Below are 17,318 nucleotides of genomic sequence, written 5' to 3'. Positions count from 1 at the left end.
AAAAAGATTATCTGACTTTGTATCACCTTTCTCACAAGGTTTTATATATATTTAAACACAGTATAACTTATTTTTGTGTTGGAATAGCGTCAGGAAATATATATATATTTTATAAGTGGTCAGCTGAAAATCGACAACTTTTTAAGAAATAGGTGCGAGCATGTTTCATCACTTTAAAATATTTTATAGCCACAGAAAAGCTGATGGTAAATTTTAAGTGTTCACATACGAGTACATAATGTAAATTGTGCAAAAATCAGAGGTGTAAAGATTCAATCTCACCACCTTCTGCTTAAGAGGCACAAGGTCAACCACTAGGCTACCGAGACTTACCGTAGCTGGAGAAACTTTTTTCACGGAAAAGCTCATGGTAAATTAGGTTTACTCGTAATATTTTCCCTCATAGAAAAACTCACGGTAAATCTTATAAGTGGTCGCATCGCAAAAATCAGCGGTGTAGAGATTCAATCTTAGCACCTTCTACTTAAGAGGCCATAGGTCAAAACCACTTCATGACTGGAGAAACCTTTTGAGCAAAGCTGCTATGATTAAATTATCACGGCTCCTAGCTAAACAAACATGGCCGTAAATACTAAACACAGTTCCTCAGGGTTAATGAGTCATTAGGCGATGGTATGAGTCAACGTCATGCCATTAGTCTGCGCAGAGACAGGGCCTCGTGCATCTCTCGGCCGTTGCGGTAATGAGAACACTGAGAACAGTAAGTAAGTTAAACACTTATAAAGCTGTGTCTCCTCTGAGCGAACAGCCTCGGGCGGCAGCCATTTTTAGTTCAATTTTCAGCCCTATATCATAAATTGAAAATACAAACTGAAATATAGATGCACAGAAAAACCAGAAAAATAAGACCAGCACTGGGAATCGAACCCAGGTCCTCGGCATTCCGTGCCGCGTGCTATACCGCTACACCACTGCTGGACAACGGTACAGACACGAAATTCCCCTATGCACCACATATCTCAGCTTGTTTGTTTCTTATTTAGCCACTTAAGCAGTGACGCTCGCTCAGTGATCTCAGGGATCTTGACATTCACCATTGAATTTCTTCGCTGCTACCTATGCAGGTCATGGTAAATTACAACTGTTTTTAAATACTCTGGAATGAACTATCGCCTGCGATATTCCCGGACCGATATGACCTTTAAGCTTTCAAGAAAAGAGCGTACTCCTACCTAAAAGGCCGGCAACGCAGTTGTGACTCTTCTGGTGTTGCAGGTGTCTATGGGCGACGGTAATCGCTTCCCATCAGGCGATCCGTTTGCTCGTTTGCCTTCTATACCATAAAAAACCCATGCCTGGGATTGATTGACACATTTTTCCTATTTTGTAAGATCGAGCTTGTACAGTCGAGGAAATTAAATCACGTACCAGGGTGGAACCTTTTCATAATCAATTTCGCTATGATGTCTTTGGCAAATGTATGGGATGTCGCAAGAACAACCATGAACCCGCTTACGAGAATTTTGTCGAAACTAGAACAACAAATTCTCTGCCTAAAAATAACTCCAATTTAACGCCGAAACTCACCAAAACCGAAAACGAATGTATACGGTCGGACAGCAAAGCAAATCCTAATGTTAATTGAAACCTTCAGTACTAAAAAATAGTAATTTTGAGATGGCAATCTACCATCTGTTCTAAAGGAAACTAGCAGATGTCGGCAAGTAATATCGTCGGACCCTTAAAGTTTTGCGAGTTTGGGCAAGTTCAGGGACAAGCCTAGAACAATCGTTCAAGTATAATGGGACTAGTAGTATAGCATAAAGTACATAATGTCAATGAGACAACCAAAGACAGTTTTGATAGCTTTTTTTTTTTTCACGGGACAATTCACACCAATTGACCTAGTCCCAAAGTAAGCTTAGCAAAGCTTGTGTTATGGGTATTAAGCAACGGATAAATATAATTATACAGATAGATACATACTTAAATACATATTAAACATCCAAGACCCGAGAACAAACATTCGTATTTTTCATACAAATATCTGCCCCGACACGGGAATCGAACCCGGGACCTCAAGCTTCGTAGTCAGGTTCTCTAACCACTAGGCCATCTGGTTTTATTTTTAAGCTTTTAAAGTTTCGTTTCGCACTACGTCAGATTCGAATCCGATCCGTATCCCTGAAAATACGGACCGAAGTAGTCGTGTAGAACTATTTGTATGGTAGTTTACGCACTAAACCCAATTTCCGTCACTCTCCGAATAGAATAATAAATAATGTCATCCGATTTCACCATACAGATAGTTCTATGACTACTCCGGACCGTATTTTTACTGGATCATTGTAGGTCGAAATCGCTCGAAGGCAGTTAAATAAGAAAAACCGGCCAAGAGCGTGATGGACACGCGCAAGATAGGGTTCCGTTACGAAAAAATCAAGTTATATTTTTTTAAGGATTTCGTTTTGTGTACGTAACGGAATCATCCAAGTTTAGGTATATGTTATACCTTACGCTGCTATTTACTCAAGTTACTAATAATTCTCAAGCAATCTTAGCCGTTATAATTTTCCTTGTAAATTTGATATAAAGAATTTTTTCAATTTTTTCCACCCAACAGTTTAGATTTTAGAGGGGGGGGGCACGCTCGATTTTAATGAAAATTCGCACTTATAAAGTTGAATGTTTCGCAAACAGATCACTGAATGTAAAAATCGTTTTGTAAACCCTGCAATAGTTTTAAAAGACCTATACAACAATACCCCACACATAGGCTTAAACGAGAAAAAAAAAACACCCCCACTACGTCTATGGGAGGTACCCAAAAAAAGTTTTTTTTATTTTACCACTGTCGGCGTGACTGATAATGTATATTCATGCCAAATTACAGCTTTCTAGTACTAACGGTCTCTTCAATACCAAACCAATAACATCCTCTCCATCCTTAGCCTCGTCAGGTAAAGAAAGAGGTCAATTGATGGTCAGTTTAAAAAAACCTTCAAAGTTAGCAACACATTCCATTACCTTATCAACATGCATATTAACATTTGCCGTAACAAGATATCAAGGTTCAAGAGGATTAGATTAATCCATGCAGGTTTACTTGTTTCATAGGATTATATTGTCTAATCACGTTTATGGCATTATTGTGATCTATTCTTGAGATAAAAAGATAGGAGAGTAATTAGTGGTATACGGCTCCGCTCCTCTCGTCACACATGCCCGGAGCTTGCACATTTTTGTGCAAGTATACACTTCATCTCACTGCGCTCGAAGTTGTTGACGAGTATGTATACCTAGGACAAACGGTCCAGTTAGGTAGGTCCAACTTCGAGAAAGAGATCACTCGTCGAATCCGACTCGGCTGGGCAGCGTTCGGGAAGCTTCGAAGTGTCTTTTCATCCAAATTACCGCAGTGTTTGAAATCTTTAATCAGTGATGACATACGGATCTGAGACGTGGGCGCTAACGATGGGCCTCATGAGGAAGCTCAGTCACTCAAAGGGCTATGGAGAGGGCTATGCTCGGGGTTTCGCAGTAGAACTATGGTTACCGACATAGCCCGAAGAATTGCGAAACTGAACTGGCAATGGGCGGGGCACATTGCTCGCAGGACTGATGGCCGATGGGGTCAAATCAAAAGGTTCTCGAATGGCGTCCGCGGACCGGGAGACGAGCTGTCGGTAGGCCTCCAACAAGATGGAGCGACGACCTGGTTAAGATCGCGGGATCGCGGTGGATGCGGAAAGCACAAGACCGGTCTGAGTGGACTTGGGGGAGGCCTATGTCCAGCAGTGGACGTCTTTCGGCTGACATGATGATGATGATGATACACTTCATACAAATTATGACAGGCATGTTAGCTAGTTGCATTAAAATATGCAAGCTACTGTCAAGTGTATTCCCAGCTTGTAGGTATATTTGTGTCCAATTCGTTATTGAATAAGTGTTATTCGTGTGGAGTTCAAAAAGTGTTTTTTAACACATACATAGTTAACATAAATCAAAAATCAAAATTCAAATCCGAAATTCATGTGCGGAATTACATTTGAAATTTACCACGAGCTTTGCGGTGAAGGAAAACATCGTGAGGAAACCTGCACAAACCTGCGAAGCAATTCAATGGTGCGTGTGAAGTTCCCAATCCGCACTGGGCCCGCGTGGGAACTACGGCCCAAGCCCTCTTGTTCTGAGAGGAGGCCTGTGCCCAGCAGTGGGACGTATATAGGCTGGGATGATGAGTTAATATAAGATTTACTTGTACAAAATGGGTATTCAGTGTGACAAAAGTTTTACAAAACAGTTGTTTTGTATAATTTAACTAGCTGTTGTAACAGTCCAACCGTTAATATTTATTAATTCGTTCTCGTTGAGTCACAAATTGACTGACTTAAAAACTCATTTGTGTCACTTTAATTTAGTGCAATGTCTATGTCTGTGTGTAATGTTGTGCATTGCTAGAATAAAACATTGCTGTAATGTAACATAAAAAACATAATCAGGGAAGCGGTAAGGTTGGTTACCATATTTCAGGAATTGTCCACTTCAGATTTCAGAACAATGGCCGAATTTTGTAAATCTTAGGAAATGTCATGATTTTAAGTATTTTCGATAGTAGAGTAAATTTTTAGATTTTTTTTGTTTCGAAACTCCCCGAAAATGTAATGAAGGCAGAGGTAAAGTTCCATTCCAGCCCTACTTTAATTCAATTTTAATTTAGGAACAGTGGGCATCAGCTTTTTGAAGATTCTCCAATGTTGAGGTTGACTATCTAAGACACAGCATATAGACTATCTACTCATACTGCGTTACTGCTGGTTTTCAGTTGGACCACCCTACTTAAAAGTTTGGATATATACAGAAAATTACAGACAGACCATTGCAATAAGTGAATTGCTTTAACCTCCTAAGGCCCACCATATAAATATAAAAAAAAAAATACAATTTGTATCTAATTGTTTCATTTCAATAGAGAAATAAAAGAATTTTTACTTTGTTATATTATCATAAGTCCGTAATTCCCTTGAACTTATTGTGTACATTTAATTGCACATTTGGGTGCCAGGAGGAAAATTACAGCAATATGGTATTTGACAACTCCTGATTTTGCCATATCTTAATATTATTATGAAAATATAGATAAACAGATACTGCTTAGCGAACAGAAAATTTAAATCGGTTGATAATTGGATTTATAGTGATTTTTTGAAAAATCTATATAACTGTCTCTTTCTCAAATGCTTTTCTCTATGCAGCAAGCAAGCATGTCAGTATGCTTATAACTTTGTTATTTGTAAAGGTAGCTTAAAAATTGTTTTTCTATTCAATAACAGGCATTGTGTAGTTTTGATTTATAAAACATATACAAAATAGTCAAATACCGTATTCCAAAAGATGTTCCTTTGTGTAGCAATCTAAATTGTGACACTCAAATTGCATTTCATTGTCACAATTTACATTATGATTGTAATGCACATTACGTAATGTTGAAACATTAAATCCTTGCATAAGACCTTGGCATACGCAATTGTGATTTTTGAAAACATTCACTAACTAGAAACCTCATTAGACTAATTAATGCTGTTTAACTTGTTTCAAATGGTTTTAACCTTAAGGAAGTATGGTCAAAACTAGATCAAGTATATTTTATTCTTTAGAGCTATCATTAAACATTAAACCTTTTTCTTAATTGGAAAATTATATAAGAATAACAAGCAGTAGATGTGACTATGTGTGTGATGAGTCAACAACTACATGGAGCGTCAACCTGGTTAAGATTGCGGGATCGCGGTGGATGCAAGCACAAGACCGGTCTGAGTGGAGAGCCTTGGGGGATGCTATGTCCAGCAGTGGACGTCTTTCAGCTGACATGATGATGAGATGTGTCCATAATGCGGGCAAGAATATTTTAAGGGGGTGTATGGATTTTGCATCTGCATCTGCAAGAGGTGCATTATTCAATCCTTGTAATTAAAGCTTATTCTGCGTCTTGGCTGTGTTCAGCGTATTTCTCTTTGTGACAGATGGGTACAGGCGTGCATTGGGTCAATTCCATTATTATTATTATTATTTATAATGCACAGGCAGCTTATAGCTGATGCGTGCATATCATTGTTCACTTGTGTCTTCAAAGTACTTATCAAGTCTGTTATTGTAACCCTTTCCAACCTAGTTGAGTATGAAAAGGACTATGATAATGGACCTTGAGAAACTGATGACAATAAGGTTCAAATTTAATTATAGTTATCCCTCACAATCGTATGGATTGTATCAGTTTGGTCGGAAAGGGTTATGCAGTGCTAGTTTGCATTGCACACCTCACAGCAGGGTATGCAATGCCCTGCCTCAACAATGCACGCCAATGCATCGGCATATTTTGGGGTTGCATAAATGCACAAGCACATGAATTATATGAGCAATTAGTGAAGGATGTCATAGAATATAACTTCTATAGCACTATATGTAGAGTAGTTATAGACTGTTATTATATTCTACTCAATATAAATGTTTATAAAACATGATGACTTTTAACAACTGTTTGGAAATAATCTTACATTGGCAATCCCTTACTTCAAATATTGAATCTGGAATCTATTGTTTTAAAAATGTCATTATGTTAAATACTTGTTATGTAAGTCATTAACCTCCTCCTGACTTTTTTATCATACATAGTGCTACAGACCGAGGCAATTCTATGTTTTGTGATTTTGAAAATTACTTACATATATTTAAAGTTCCTATTTCATTGAAAAATTTGTACTCCACCAAGAACATTTGGCAGTTATTCTTACAATTGATTTGTACTTTGTGAAGTACATGAGGACTTACGAGGATAAATAACATTGTAAACCATTTAAAAAATATATAATACCACATTCAAATTTCTTGTCCGGTTCTTCTCAACAGAGGTTTTACCAAACCAATGCTTATGGACTCTTTATTGACTCTCATAAATTGTTGACTATTTGAATTGCTGGTTGCCTAAATTGCATAAAAATATTTTGACTTTGACCCTGAACTAGCGTAGTAGTTAGTCACTCAGAAAACGAATCTGGATTTTAGGTTAGAGCAGGGTTTCTCAAACTTATGGCTCTACGTACCCCTGTTAAAGTTTCTAGACGACAGCGAACCCCTACCTCCCCCCCCCCTAACTAAGTTTATTTTTATTTCAATCATCATAATGTACATTATTTATTTCAATAAAAGGTAACAAATACAGGTATGAATCGTCTTGCCAACGAAAATACAAACTGAAATAAACAACAACAAATAACAAACAAATAAATAACAAATTTGGAGTTGAAATAAAAAATACACAAAGACTCCAAAAACCAATCTTAATCATCTTGCCAGTCTTGCAGCCACCATCATGTAAACCTTGTTGCGAACCCCCTACCGTCGAATAGCAAACCCCTAGGGGTTCGATACCCCACTTTGAGAAACCCTGGGTTATAGGATATATTGATTGATGGGCATTTGTTGTACGTTAAAAACGGTTTTGGATGTAACAGTGCACAGAATTATGTGCAATTTAGGTAATTCTTGAACTTGGAACTTCTAATTTTCTATATGAACACATTAATATTTAGTTTATACATTATTTTATGCACTTCTCTTATTACATAATTAGCATGTGTGGCTTGACTGTAAGTGTTAATAATTATGAGAATAAATAAATAAATAATATAAGACAATTTTAACTACTACTGCAATTATAACATATCACCCAATCCTGATACTATTAATACCTGAATTTATTACAACAGAATATGCAATTAAGATTCTATATCATACAAAATATTAGCCTAAATGGAAGCCAGTAAAATATTACTCAATATTCAAAACTTTACAACATCAGTAAAGTTTTTCTTATGTAGGTACTAATTTCACACCCAACAATCTTGAAATAATTGTTGTTGTACCAGTTGTTTGTTAAATAATGTAAGCTAAAAAAGTGTACATGAAAAAATTAGTTGTACTGTTTAATAAATGTAGAATACTGCTACTTTTATAGCTTGACAAAGATCGAGCCCGCTATACAAGAAACTCAACAATCACATGAAAATTAATCACCTAATTTAAAAGAGATATCATCATTTCGAATCTGATAAAAGACAAAGCACAATATCCCATCAGGTGCACAGTTCTACAATCTATTAGTAATCAGCACTTGCTCATACCAAGGACAACCGCTGCACGTGTTTTTCATTGAAAACAAACGAATAAAACAAATAGCAGAAACTTTTTCATTCGCGAATCAGCTGAGACAATAATGGAACAAAACCCAAGGCAGAATACGAATGAGAACGATTCCATAGCCAACAATAACTGATCTCAGCTTGCGTGTCGTCGGTAGAAAAATGTTACCTAACCCGTTTGAAGGAGAAATACTCCAGTTTGGAACGGTCCCGTACCTTGTATACGTCTCCATAGGTGCCCGAGCCAATCCTTTGGATGAGCTCGTATTCATCTTGCGGGTTCCGACGTGATATATCCGAGCTCAAAACACCACCACTATGCGCCATAATCACTATCAAACACTATTCTAACATTTATTTACACTTTCATCTCATTATTCACACAATATTATCACAAAACTCTGAGATATTAATTATTTTTGTTACACAAACCCCGACATCGACATCGTCTGACGTTTGCCACTCTGCCAATTTATTTTTTTCAATCATTTTTTCTTGCGGCAATAATTTGATTGTGTGACGGACGAATGACGATGACGAAACTTGACGAAAGGTAAAGTGTATGAAACATACTAATTACAATTTTTATTTTTAGTGCAATTAATAAAAAAATGATTAATCTAAGACAATACAGGCACACAAGCACACAACAAATAAAATATACTCGAAATATTTAATAGGCATGCCGCACATTTACGAATCGTAATTCATGTGAATCGCACAGCACATCACTACATATAACGGCTCGTTTCACATTAACTAGAACACACCACAGACCCGTAGTGTTTATATTCTCTTTGCACAGACCATTAACACATTAACACAGACGGAGTACATTACGTTAGGTTTGGGTTAGGTACAAAGAGGAAGGAGATAAGGGTATAATATCTTTGGTTAGGTAGGTACAGAGGGGCTACTACGAAACTCGCAAATCGAAGTTCGTATCGCACCGTCACTTTCACTCGCGTATTATATCACATAAGCGTCAGCGGGACGGCAACAAACGAAGTTCGAGTATTGCACTTCGTGGTATAGCGCCAGCAGGGCTACTACGAAACTCGAAGTTAGTGTCGTGCGGTCCCTCTGACACTTATACTATTTAATACGAGAGCGAGAGGGACCACACGGTACGAACTTTGAGTTTCGAGTTTCGTAGTAGCCCTGCTGGTACAGTGCGACAGGAAATGAACGACGTGGGGTGCAGTTTGCAAAGTGTTTGCACGAGGGCGCTAAAGTCAAAACCATGGCTCAAAACTTACTATTACTTTACGTTATAACTTCCGTTTTTTGCCGTGTGCACTAAGATCTTCTCACACTGTATATGGAAACGCACTACAGCATTCATCATCATCATCCCAGCCTATATACGTCCCACTGCAGGGCACAGGCATTAGCCTTATAATAGTTATATAATAGTGTCTATATGTATACTATAGCAGTATTGGCCTTTCCTGTGTAATTTTGTCTTATTGAATAAAGATTTTATTATTAATTAACAACAAATGCAACCTGTGCACCCTCTGATAGATGGCGTTCACTGGACAACTTGGAGACTTAGTATTTGTGCTTTTATTTTGTGCAATGGAAAAAACGACATTCGTAAAAAAGCATCTAAAAAGTAATCTTCTTGCAATGACATAAGTTTCACTTTCATAATTCACCCTTTGCTATGCTAGGCTTGGACCTAGCTTGGACGATTAGGTTTCAAAATCTGTACTTACATCGGATAGATTGGCTATTTTTTTATAGTGGGCATGAGGAACTGGAGGTTCTGGGTTTGAATCCCGGTAAAGCTAGATTTGTGTGATGAATACTTGAGACTTGAATAAAAAAAAACTAAATAAAACCAAAGGAATATCAGCAAATATGCTGAAATATAATATATATATGCTGTATTAATAAATTTGGTGACCATTTTTCTTTTTTTGCCCCAAGTTGCCACAAATAAATGTTCTCTTTTATTTTCAGTCATGGATGTCGTCGTACATTGTGTCTTTTTAAAGCAGGGGTCGGCAAGCTTTTGTCAGACATGGGCCACATAGTGAAAAAAAAATAGATAAAGGCGGGCCGCACTTGTAAGCTAATTGTGTACCTAATAGATATCTACCTAGTTACCTATTGTAGGTAGGTACTGTAAGTGATTTACAAAACAGTCGCGGGCCGGAAGGAAATATGTCTCGGGCCGCATGCGGCCCGCGTCCCGCGTTGCCGACCCCTCCTTTAAAGTACTCAGTACCAACAACTGGTGGTGTCTAACACCTGGTTGCACGGTGTACGGTTGTGTCACTCTGAAGATGAGCTCTGGTTGAGTTCGAAACGCGTCAGTGTAGTGTGGTGGTGGTGATAGATGGGTTTGTGTGATTTGTGTGTGTTCTTACACTGTGGAGGTGGAGGCACTGCATGAACACGCATATTTTGCATAAGCTTAGCTATCGTAAGGTCGCGGGTGAGCAAGGAAATTCTTTTAGTTCTTTACTTGAACTCAAGAGTCACCATTTTGATTCCCGGGCACTATAGAACTTTGTCACCATAACATTTACGTTATTCGGCAAGCATTGTTATAGAGATAAAAAAATGTATTATGGTAAGGTTCCACGGTAGCCAAGAAAGAAAGATTAGGTAACTGTAAGATTAAAACAACAGGATGTTAATGTTAAAATGGTATATTTATTACAATCAAATATCTCCGGCCGGCATTAGCGTAACTCTTTACAAAATTTGTGTAGCCGCCTCGATCATAACCTCTAACACTTTGTTATAAAATTATATAATCTTTTGGTACATTCCATTAAGTGCACTTTAACAACGTTACGTTAGTGACGTAAAGGCTATCTTTTATATTTTAAGCTGTGGAAATTCATAATTTCCTAAAAAGAAAATTCGTTAACGGTTCAGCACTGTGGTAGATAGATTTGAGAGCGCGGTCGCATTGCACGCGATATTTCATCATCAGCGATCGAGTGGAAACGCACCCTTATCTGGTGACGAAAATAAAAATATTTCTCGACAACTATTTCAGTTTTACATCACCTTGGTCTTAAAATGCTTAAAAAATAATCAGATTTGAGAATTCAGTGCTTACGGCTGCTCAAGCTAGATAAATAAACCAGTGTATGTACTTATTTTCTGTAAAACAATGATCCGAGTTAAAAAAAAATGTACAATATCACAAAGCCGACTTAAGTTTCCATTGATTCTGCGTAAGAAAATATAGTTATTATGTTGGCAAAACTTTTATAACTAAGCCATCTCCCGAGTGATATGCGCCACAGTGGCGTTCCAAAATTGAGATTTATAATTCATATATACTTAATTCTTCCACCGATTTGTACTAAATGCTAAATTATTTACAATGAAATAATTAGAACAATAGTTTTATTTGGTAGAAGCACTTACAACGAGAAAAATCTGATCTTGACAAATTCATTGAATTCAAAATAAAATCCCAATCATGCTTTGGCACGTACACACGTAAAATACAACATCATTTATAATACACCGAAACGATGAAAGTTAAAAGAAATATCCAAACACTGCTATTACATTTATTTCAAAATCATTTACAAATTTAACCTATTAATCTAAATCCCAAACAAATATACATACAAACAAACAAACTATTTTTGATATTTATATGGAGATCTGTTCAGTATATCGTTTGGGTGACGCGGAGGGCGCGCGCGCCCAATAAATTACAAGTAGAACAGGACATTCTGTTATGGAGTGTGATAACACACAAAATTACCTATCATTAAAGTCTACTCAAATACATAATAACAAACATCAAAGAATTAACTCTAATGGTAATAATATTGGGAAAAGGTCGTAAAATTTAAAAACTAACATTAAATAAAAGGATTAAAAAATAAAAACAGGTATCCGAATGTTACAATCAATCTAGGATGGAGCTAACTACAGTTTTATTCTCCAATAAATAATTCCGCCGCACCGAGCGGAGCGCCTGTTTTTATTCCATCACTATTGTGTCGATATTTGGAGTGTGAGGTTACTGCCGGGACGAGCATAATGGCGGCACCCTATCCCCGAGGAACTCGTTAAAAACTGCCATTAGCACTGCCCTCCGCCAAAGTTGGAGCCTGGAACGTTTCACCTCCGGTTCCCGCGCGCGCGAGTCGCTCGCGGCGTTTTCGCTTTGCTCGCTTTGACTTTGCGTTTCCCTTTAGCATTTGTTTTAGCTGAGGTACTTTCTACGGAGTCCACGCGCCTGTCAGATTCGAAGGAGAACGCCGGTATTATTGTTTTGACCTGTGAGGGGGAGAGGCTGATCTCGAGGCGACGCATTCTGGAGCGCGTCATCCGCACGTTTTGGGTGACGTCTACGGTTAAAGGAGCTAGTTTGGGCGCGTTCTTCCGCCGCGCTATTTTCCTAGTAGCCTCTTTGTCGACGCTGGTTTTAGAAGCCCTGTTCTGTCCTTTCTCGCGGAGCACCGGTTTGGAGGTGTCAATCTCTTCGTATTTCCGCTTCCGGGTGACTCTGGTGACGGCAGTTTTCTCATTCTCGATGGACTCTTTAGTAGCCCGAGCCTTGTCGTCTTTAGCTTTGGGCGACTTGGGAGTCTTCTTATCATTGCTGCGCAGTGCCCTAGTGGATTCTCCATTGACTTTGGTTTCTTTCTTCTCGACTTTTCTGCGTTTTCTAGGGACTGGCGAGGGTGATTCTTTAGATTTCTTGGCGCGACTAGTTTTCGGGAAGGCGACCTCTGTCTCGTCCAAGCCTTGGCTAGATTCAATGTAGATGTAATCGTCAAGTTTCGATCTGGATTTGGCGTAGGTTTTCTCTACGGGTTTGACAGGTGGGATCTCTTCTGTTTCCTCGAACTGTGGTTTAGTTTCTTCGACGGGGGTGTCTACGGTGTTGGCTTTGATTAGTTCTACGTCGTTTTCTATGGAGTTCTTCTCGGTTCTGGATTTGATGGTGTTGAGAAGCTCGGCGTTGGGGTCTTCAACCTCCATGGCGGGGGCTTCGGCGCTGGACGAGCGCTGCTTGTTTTTGTTGCGACGCTTGTAAAGCTCCGCTTTTGTCATGTCCTGGGAAGAGAAAAAAACCAATAAGTCTAGTGGGCTAGAATCTGTTAAGTAACGTAAAATCAACAGTCAGGACCCAGTCAACCAAACCAAACCGACTTTTATTTTTCCTTTTTGATTTTTTTAAAAGCAGTGAGGATATTAGATTTTTTAAATTTATTTTTTAAACACACTTTTTTGATATTTCTGTGAAAATGGTAGCTTAAAAGTATTATAACTTGTCATATATTTAGAATATAAGTTTTCGTTTCAAACCTTTTAATATTTTTTTTCATTCCGGTGCCATATTTTTTTTCTGAGGACGCCATAGTGTGACTACGTACGGGGTTTATGGACGGCCTCTAACACACATACATACGCTCGTAAAACGTAACCCTCCTACAGACAGTCGGGTAAAAAGCATCAAAATTATAGTGAAATGACGACTCACGGCTAGTTTGAAGCTGGACGTGTCCACGTCGACCCCCAAAGAAGTCAGCACGTCGTCGGGGTGCAGGCGCCGCGTCGCTTCAACTGCTAACAGTCCGGCCACTAGACGCTTGCTGTCGCTGGATATCTGCTCCCACTGCGGACCTGGAACGCGATGGAAAGTGAACAAGGGGAAATACACACTACTGTAAATAACTGTGTTTCAGGCGGAGGTCCATATCACATTTGGATCCCAGCGAAAACCAGCGTTGCTTGCCGCAACACTATGCTGAGTGGGACCCTACTTATACTATTCGATGTTGTTTCAAAATATTTTCCTTCTCAATCTATTTTACCCTGTATATTAAATATGTGCAAATAAATCTCTCTCTCTGTTCCCTGAAAAGTCATTCATGGTCCATTCTATATGTTTTCTGTGGTTACAATTCATCGAGAGTTAATTATTGTCGCGGTTACAAACCCATTTCTTTATCGACTATTTCGTATTTTGTTTCGTTTGTTTTGTCTATTAATCTGCTTTTTTCTTTTGTTAAGAATGAGAAGGGTAAAGGAGACTGGCCTATGCCTATTTCTTTTCCTTTTTTGGCAACCCATAGTCTCACTTTATTTGACTGTATATTTTTTTAATGTATGATGACCACATGGTCTCAAAGGAAGACCAGCGCCGTTCACAAGACCGGCAGATTGCTGATTTGGGACCATTTCGTGACATGCATAAATATTTTTTTTTTTTTTATTCTTATCCGTTCTTACCATGTTGTCGTTGTTTTTTTTTTTTTAAGAAACTGTCACTGATGTCTCTTGGTGAACAGGACAGAATAACAAACAAAAAAAAGTTGGAATTCGCTCTTTTCGTGTGTATTCCCGGATAAATACAACCTAGGGCTCTTCAAGGCTAGAGTGAATAGGCTGTTACTGAACCAGTGAGATACACCTTTGGCCTCATCTGCACTTAACATCAGGTGAGATAGGGGTCAATAACGGTCAGTTATATGTAAAAAAAAAGTTGGTTAACCTATTTAATGTATTCTAGTCACAGTATGTTTAAGTAAAATAGTTTCATAACGTATATCAGAACACCAACCTTCCATCGAGAAGCTGCCTTGTCGGATGCGGTCCATGTAGGAAGTCACGGGCTCCTTCTTCGAAGTCGGTTGGAACGGCGCTTTGCCGCACAGCATGCAGTACTGAAAGGACAAACATCTATGAGTTTAGGGTGAAAATGTGAAGGTAATTTTTTTTTTGTAGCTTTGCGTGGACATATTATTATAGTTATTTGTGTCACAAGAGCGCAAAATGATATATTTACGACGAGGGCGGTATATTGAATCGAGAATGCAGCGAAGTATTCTACAATAGAATGCTGAGCGTAGCGAGGGATTCTAAAGTAGAATCCAGAGCGTAATGTGTTAACGCCCAAGATGAAAATAATTTTTCTACCGAGTGATTCATACAACTTTTCACACCGAGGATGACGAAAATTGAAATAAAACAATTCTAAATATAATTAAAAAGGACCAGCAAAGAAAATGGCGTGGTTTTACAAGAATTAAATTCAAACAATTGCATTTGCAAAAAATACTTTGTTATAAAAGCCTTGAACAGAAAAGTTGCACTTTAATCCCCCTCGTCAGGGAGGAAGTTACTTTTCTGAATGAGAGGTGTGAAAATATAATTTTTAGTTTGGGGAGGTTCAGCGAAATAAATGTTGGGCACGGTGAACCCTGTTGTCTCTAGGTGTACTCACAAAGATGACGCCGAGACTCCACATGTCGCAGCCGGCGCCGTAGCCGGGCGCGGCGGCCGAGCGCGCGCGCGCACCACCTCCGGCGCGGCGTACGGCAGACTGTACGACAAACGACACCGTTACTATCATGATAATGACAACATCACTAGGATGAAGCGATTCTCGCTCTGGAGCGAGTGAAGTGAAAAGTTTATTGGCTCCGATAAAACTGGAGGTAGGTGAATGTGTGCCGTTATGTGCAGCAAGTTTTCTGTACGACGTATGCGAGCCACAGTGAAGTGTGAGTTATGTATCACTAGTGTATACACAAGGCTTCGCACGTGTAAATAATTAGATCTAACAGTTTAACTAAAATTCAAGGATTTTAATATACTCTGGGCTCATATAGGCTGGGGAAATTTGGGCTCTCAAATGTACTTATGCAGTAATAGGTAATTTTGTACGAAGAAAGGGCCTAATTTTGTGCCGCTGAGTATAAATTACCGTGGGAATTACCAAAAATCGTATTTCAGGATTATTATGAAACAAACCTAACCTAACCTAAATATATCTTGAACTAGCTTTTGCCCGCGGCTTCGCCCGCGTGGAATTCGGTTATCGCGCGCTGTTCCCTCGGGAACTGTGCATTTTCCGGGATAAAAAGTAGCCGATGTCACTCTCTGGCCCATAAACTATCTCTATGCCAAAAATCACGTCGATCCGTCGCTCCGTTTCGACGTGAAAGACGGACAAACATACAAACACACACTTTCATATTTATAATATTAGTAGGGTATATCCTTGAGGTCTGGCTTTGGCATTGTCCGTTGAAGCAACTTGGTGCATCTCTTTCCTCGGGTGACGGTGACGGTTGTTACCTGAAGCAAGGCGTCATCATGCGCGCGCGCTCGTCCGCGTCGACGCGGCGCGCGAACCCAAAGTCGACCACCTTCACTTTGGCCTCGCTCAGGCGGCACGACGACAGCATTATGTTCTGGAACAATCGAGAGACAGTGTTACGGTCATCTCTCTAGTTATTGGCTTTCATCAGGCACCGATAGAACAGCGCGACTGTCCCAATGAGGGCTATCGTTTTTTGTCTCGCTAGATGGCGCACTGTTGCGTGAGGTTTTTAAGTATGGCTTTCAAAGTCTGTTTTTACGGGTGTGAAAACAAAGTTTAGATTAAAATCATATTTAATACACCTTAAAACCGTACCATAAAAATATCGAGCATGCCACAGTGTTGCATAGTCCCCGTTTTGTTCGGAAGAAAGGGAGGTCAAAGGTTTCCGAAAGACAAAACTGTCTCAAAACACAGACATTCATTGCCCCGGAACGCATATTTGCCATAATTAATTTCAGATATTGCAATATTCACAAAATTATTCTAATTATAAATAAACCCGCGTAGCTCACCCAAAAACTATGAGATTTGACATTTCGGAGACCTCACGCTACACTAGCGCCTCTAGTGGCGAATTCATACGCGATAGCCCTCATTAACAGAGTCGGATTTGCGATTATTGCGCTAATAATGTCAAATACCTGTACTGTTTTATTGCCTGTCTGTTCTCTCGTCGGGTCTTGTATGTTTAATACGTATTTAAGAGTCGCCAGTACGCTCACCGCTGATCGCATTTTCATATAAACGTAGTTTCGTTCTGATTTACAAACAACACACTGACACAAAATAAAACTTTGCTACTATAACGAGAGCAGCTATTTTGATGCTTAAATTAATTATTCTAGACCAGTTTCGTGTTTTTTAGGATTCCGTTCCCGAAGCTTAAAACGGGAACCCTATTACTAAGACTTCGCTGTCCGTAAGTTAGACAGTTGAAATCTTCACAGATTATGTATAATTGTGGCCGCTATAACAACAAATACTAAAAACAGAATAAAATAAATATTTAAATGGGGCTCCCATACAACAAACGTGATTATTTAAAGTTT

General features: G+C 38.9%; 2 protein-coding genes across 2 annotated transcripts in view; both read right to left on the bottom strand.

Moving 5' to 3' along the window:
- Positions 1–8,674, bottom strand: part of hppy (MAP4K3-like protein hppy) — a 52,820-nt gene extending 44,146 nt beyond the window's left edge. Inside the window, 1 exon segment of the mRNA XM_074109877.1 lies at positions 8,379–8,674. Coding sequence (XP_073965978.1) covers positions 8,379–8,489 — 111 coding nt within the window. The 5' untranslated portion in view covers positions 8,490–8,674.
- Positions 8,675–10,809: 2,135 nt separating this feature from the next.
- The window catches only part of LOC141444287 (ribosomal protein S6 kinase alpha-4-like), a 96,700-nt gene continuing 90,191 nt past the window's right edge, over positions 10,810–17,318 (bottom strand). The window contains 1 exon segment of the mRNA XM_074109784.1: positions 10,810–13,211. Within this exon segment, the coding sequence (XP_073965885.1) occupies positions 12,270–13,211 (942 nt within the window). The 3' untranslated portion in view covers positions 10,810–12,269.

The sequence above is a fragment of the Choristoneura fumiferana genome, chromosome 29 (assembly GCF_025370935.1).
Source record: "Choristoneura fumiferana chromosome 29, NRCan_CFum_1, whole genome shotgun sequence".
NCBI lineage: Eukaryota > Metazoa > Arthropoda > Insecta > Lepidoptera > Tortricidae > Choristoneura > Choristoneura fumiferana.
The sequence above is the reverse complement of the archived record's forward strand: the minus strand, read 5'-3'. Positions and strand labels throughout refer to the sequence as shown.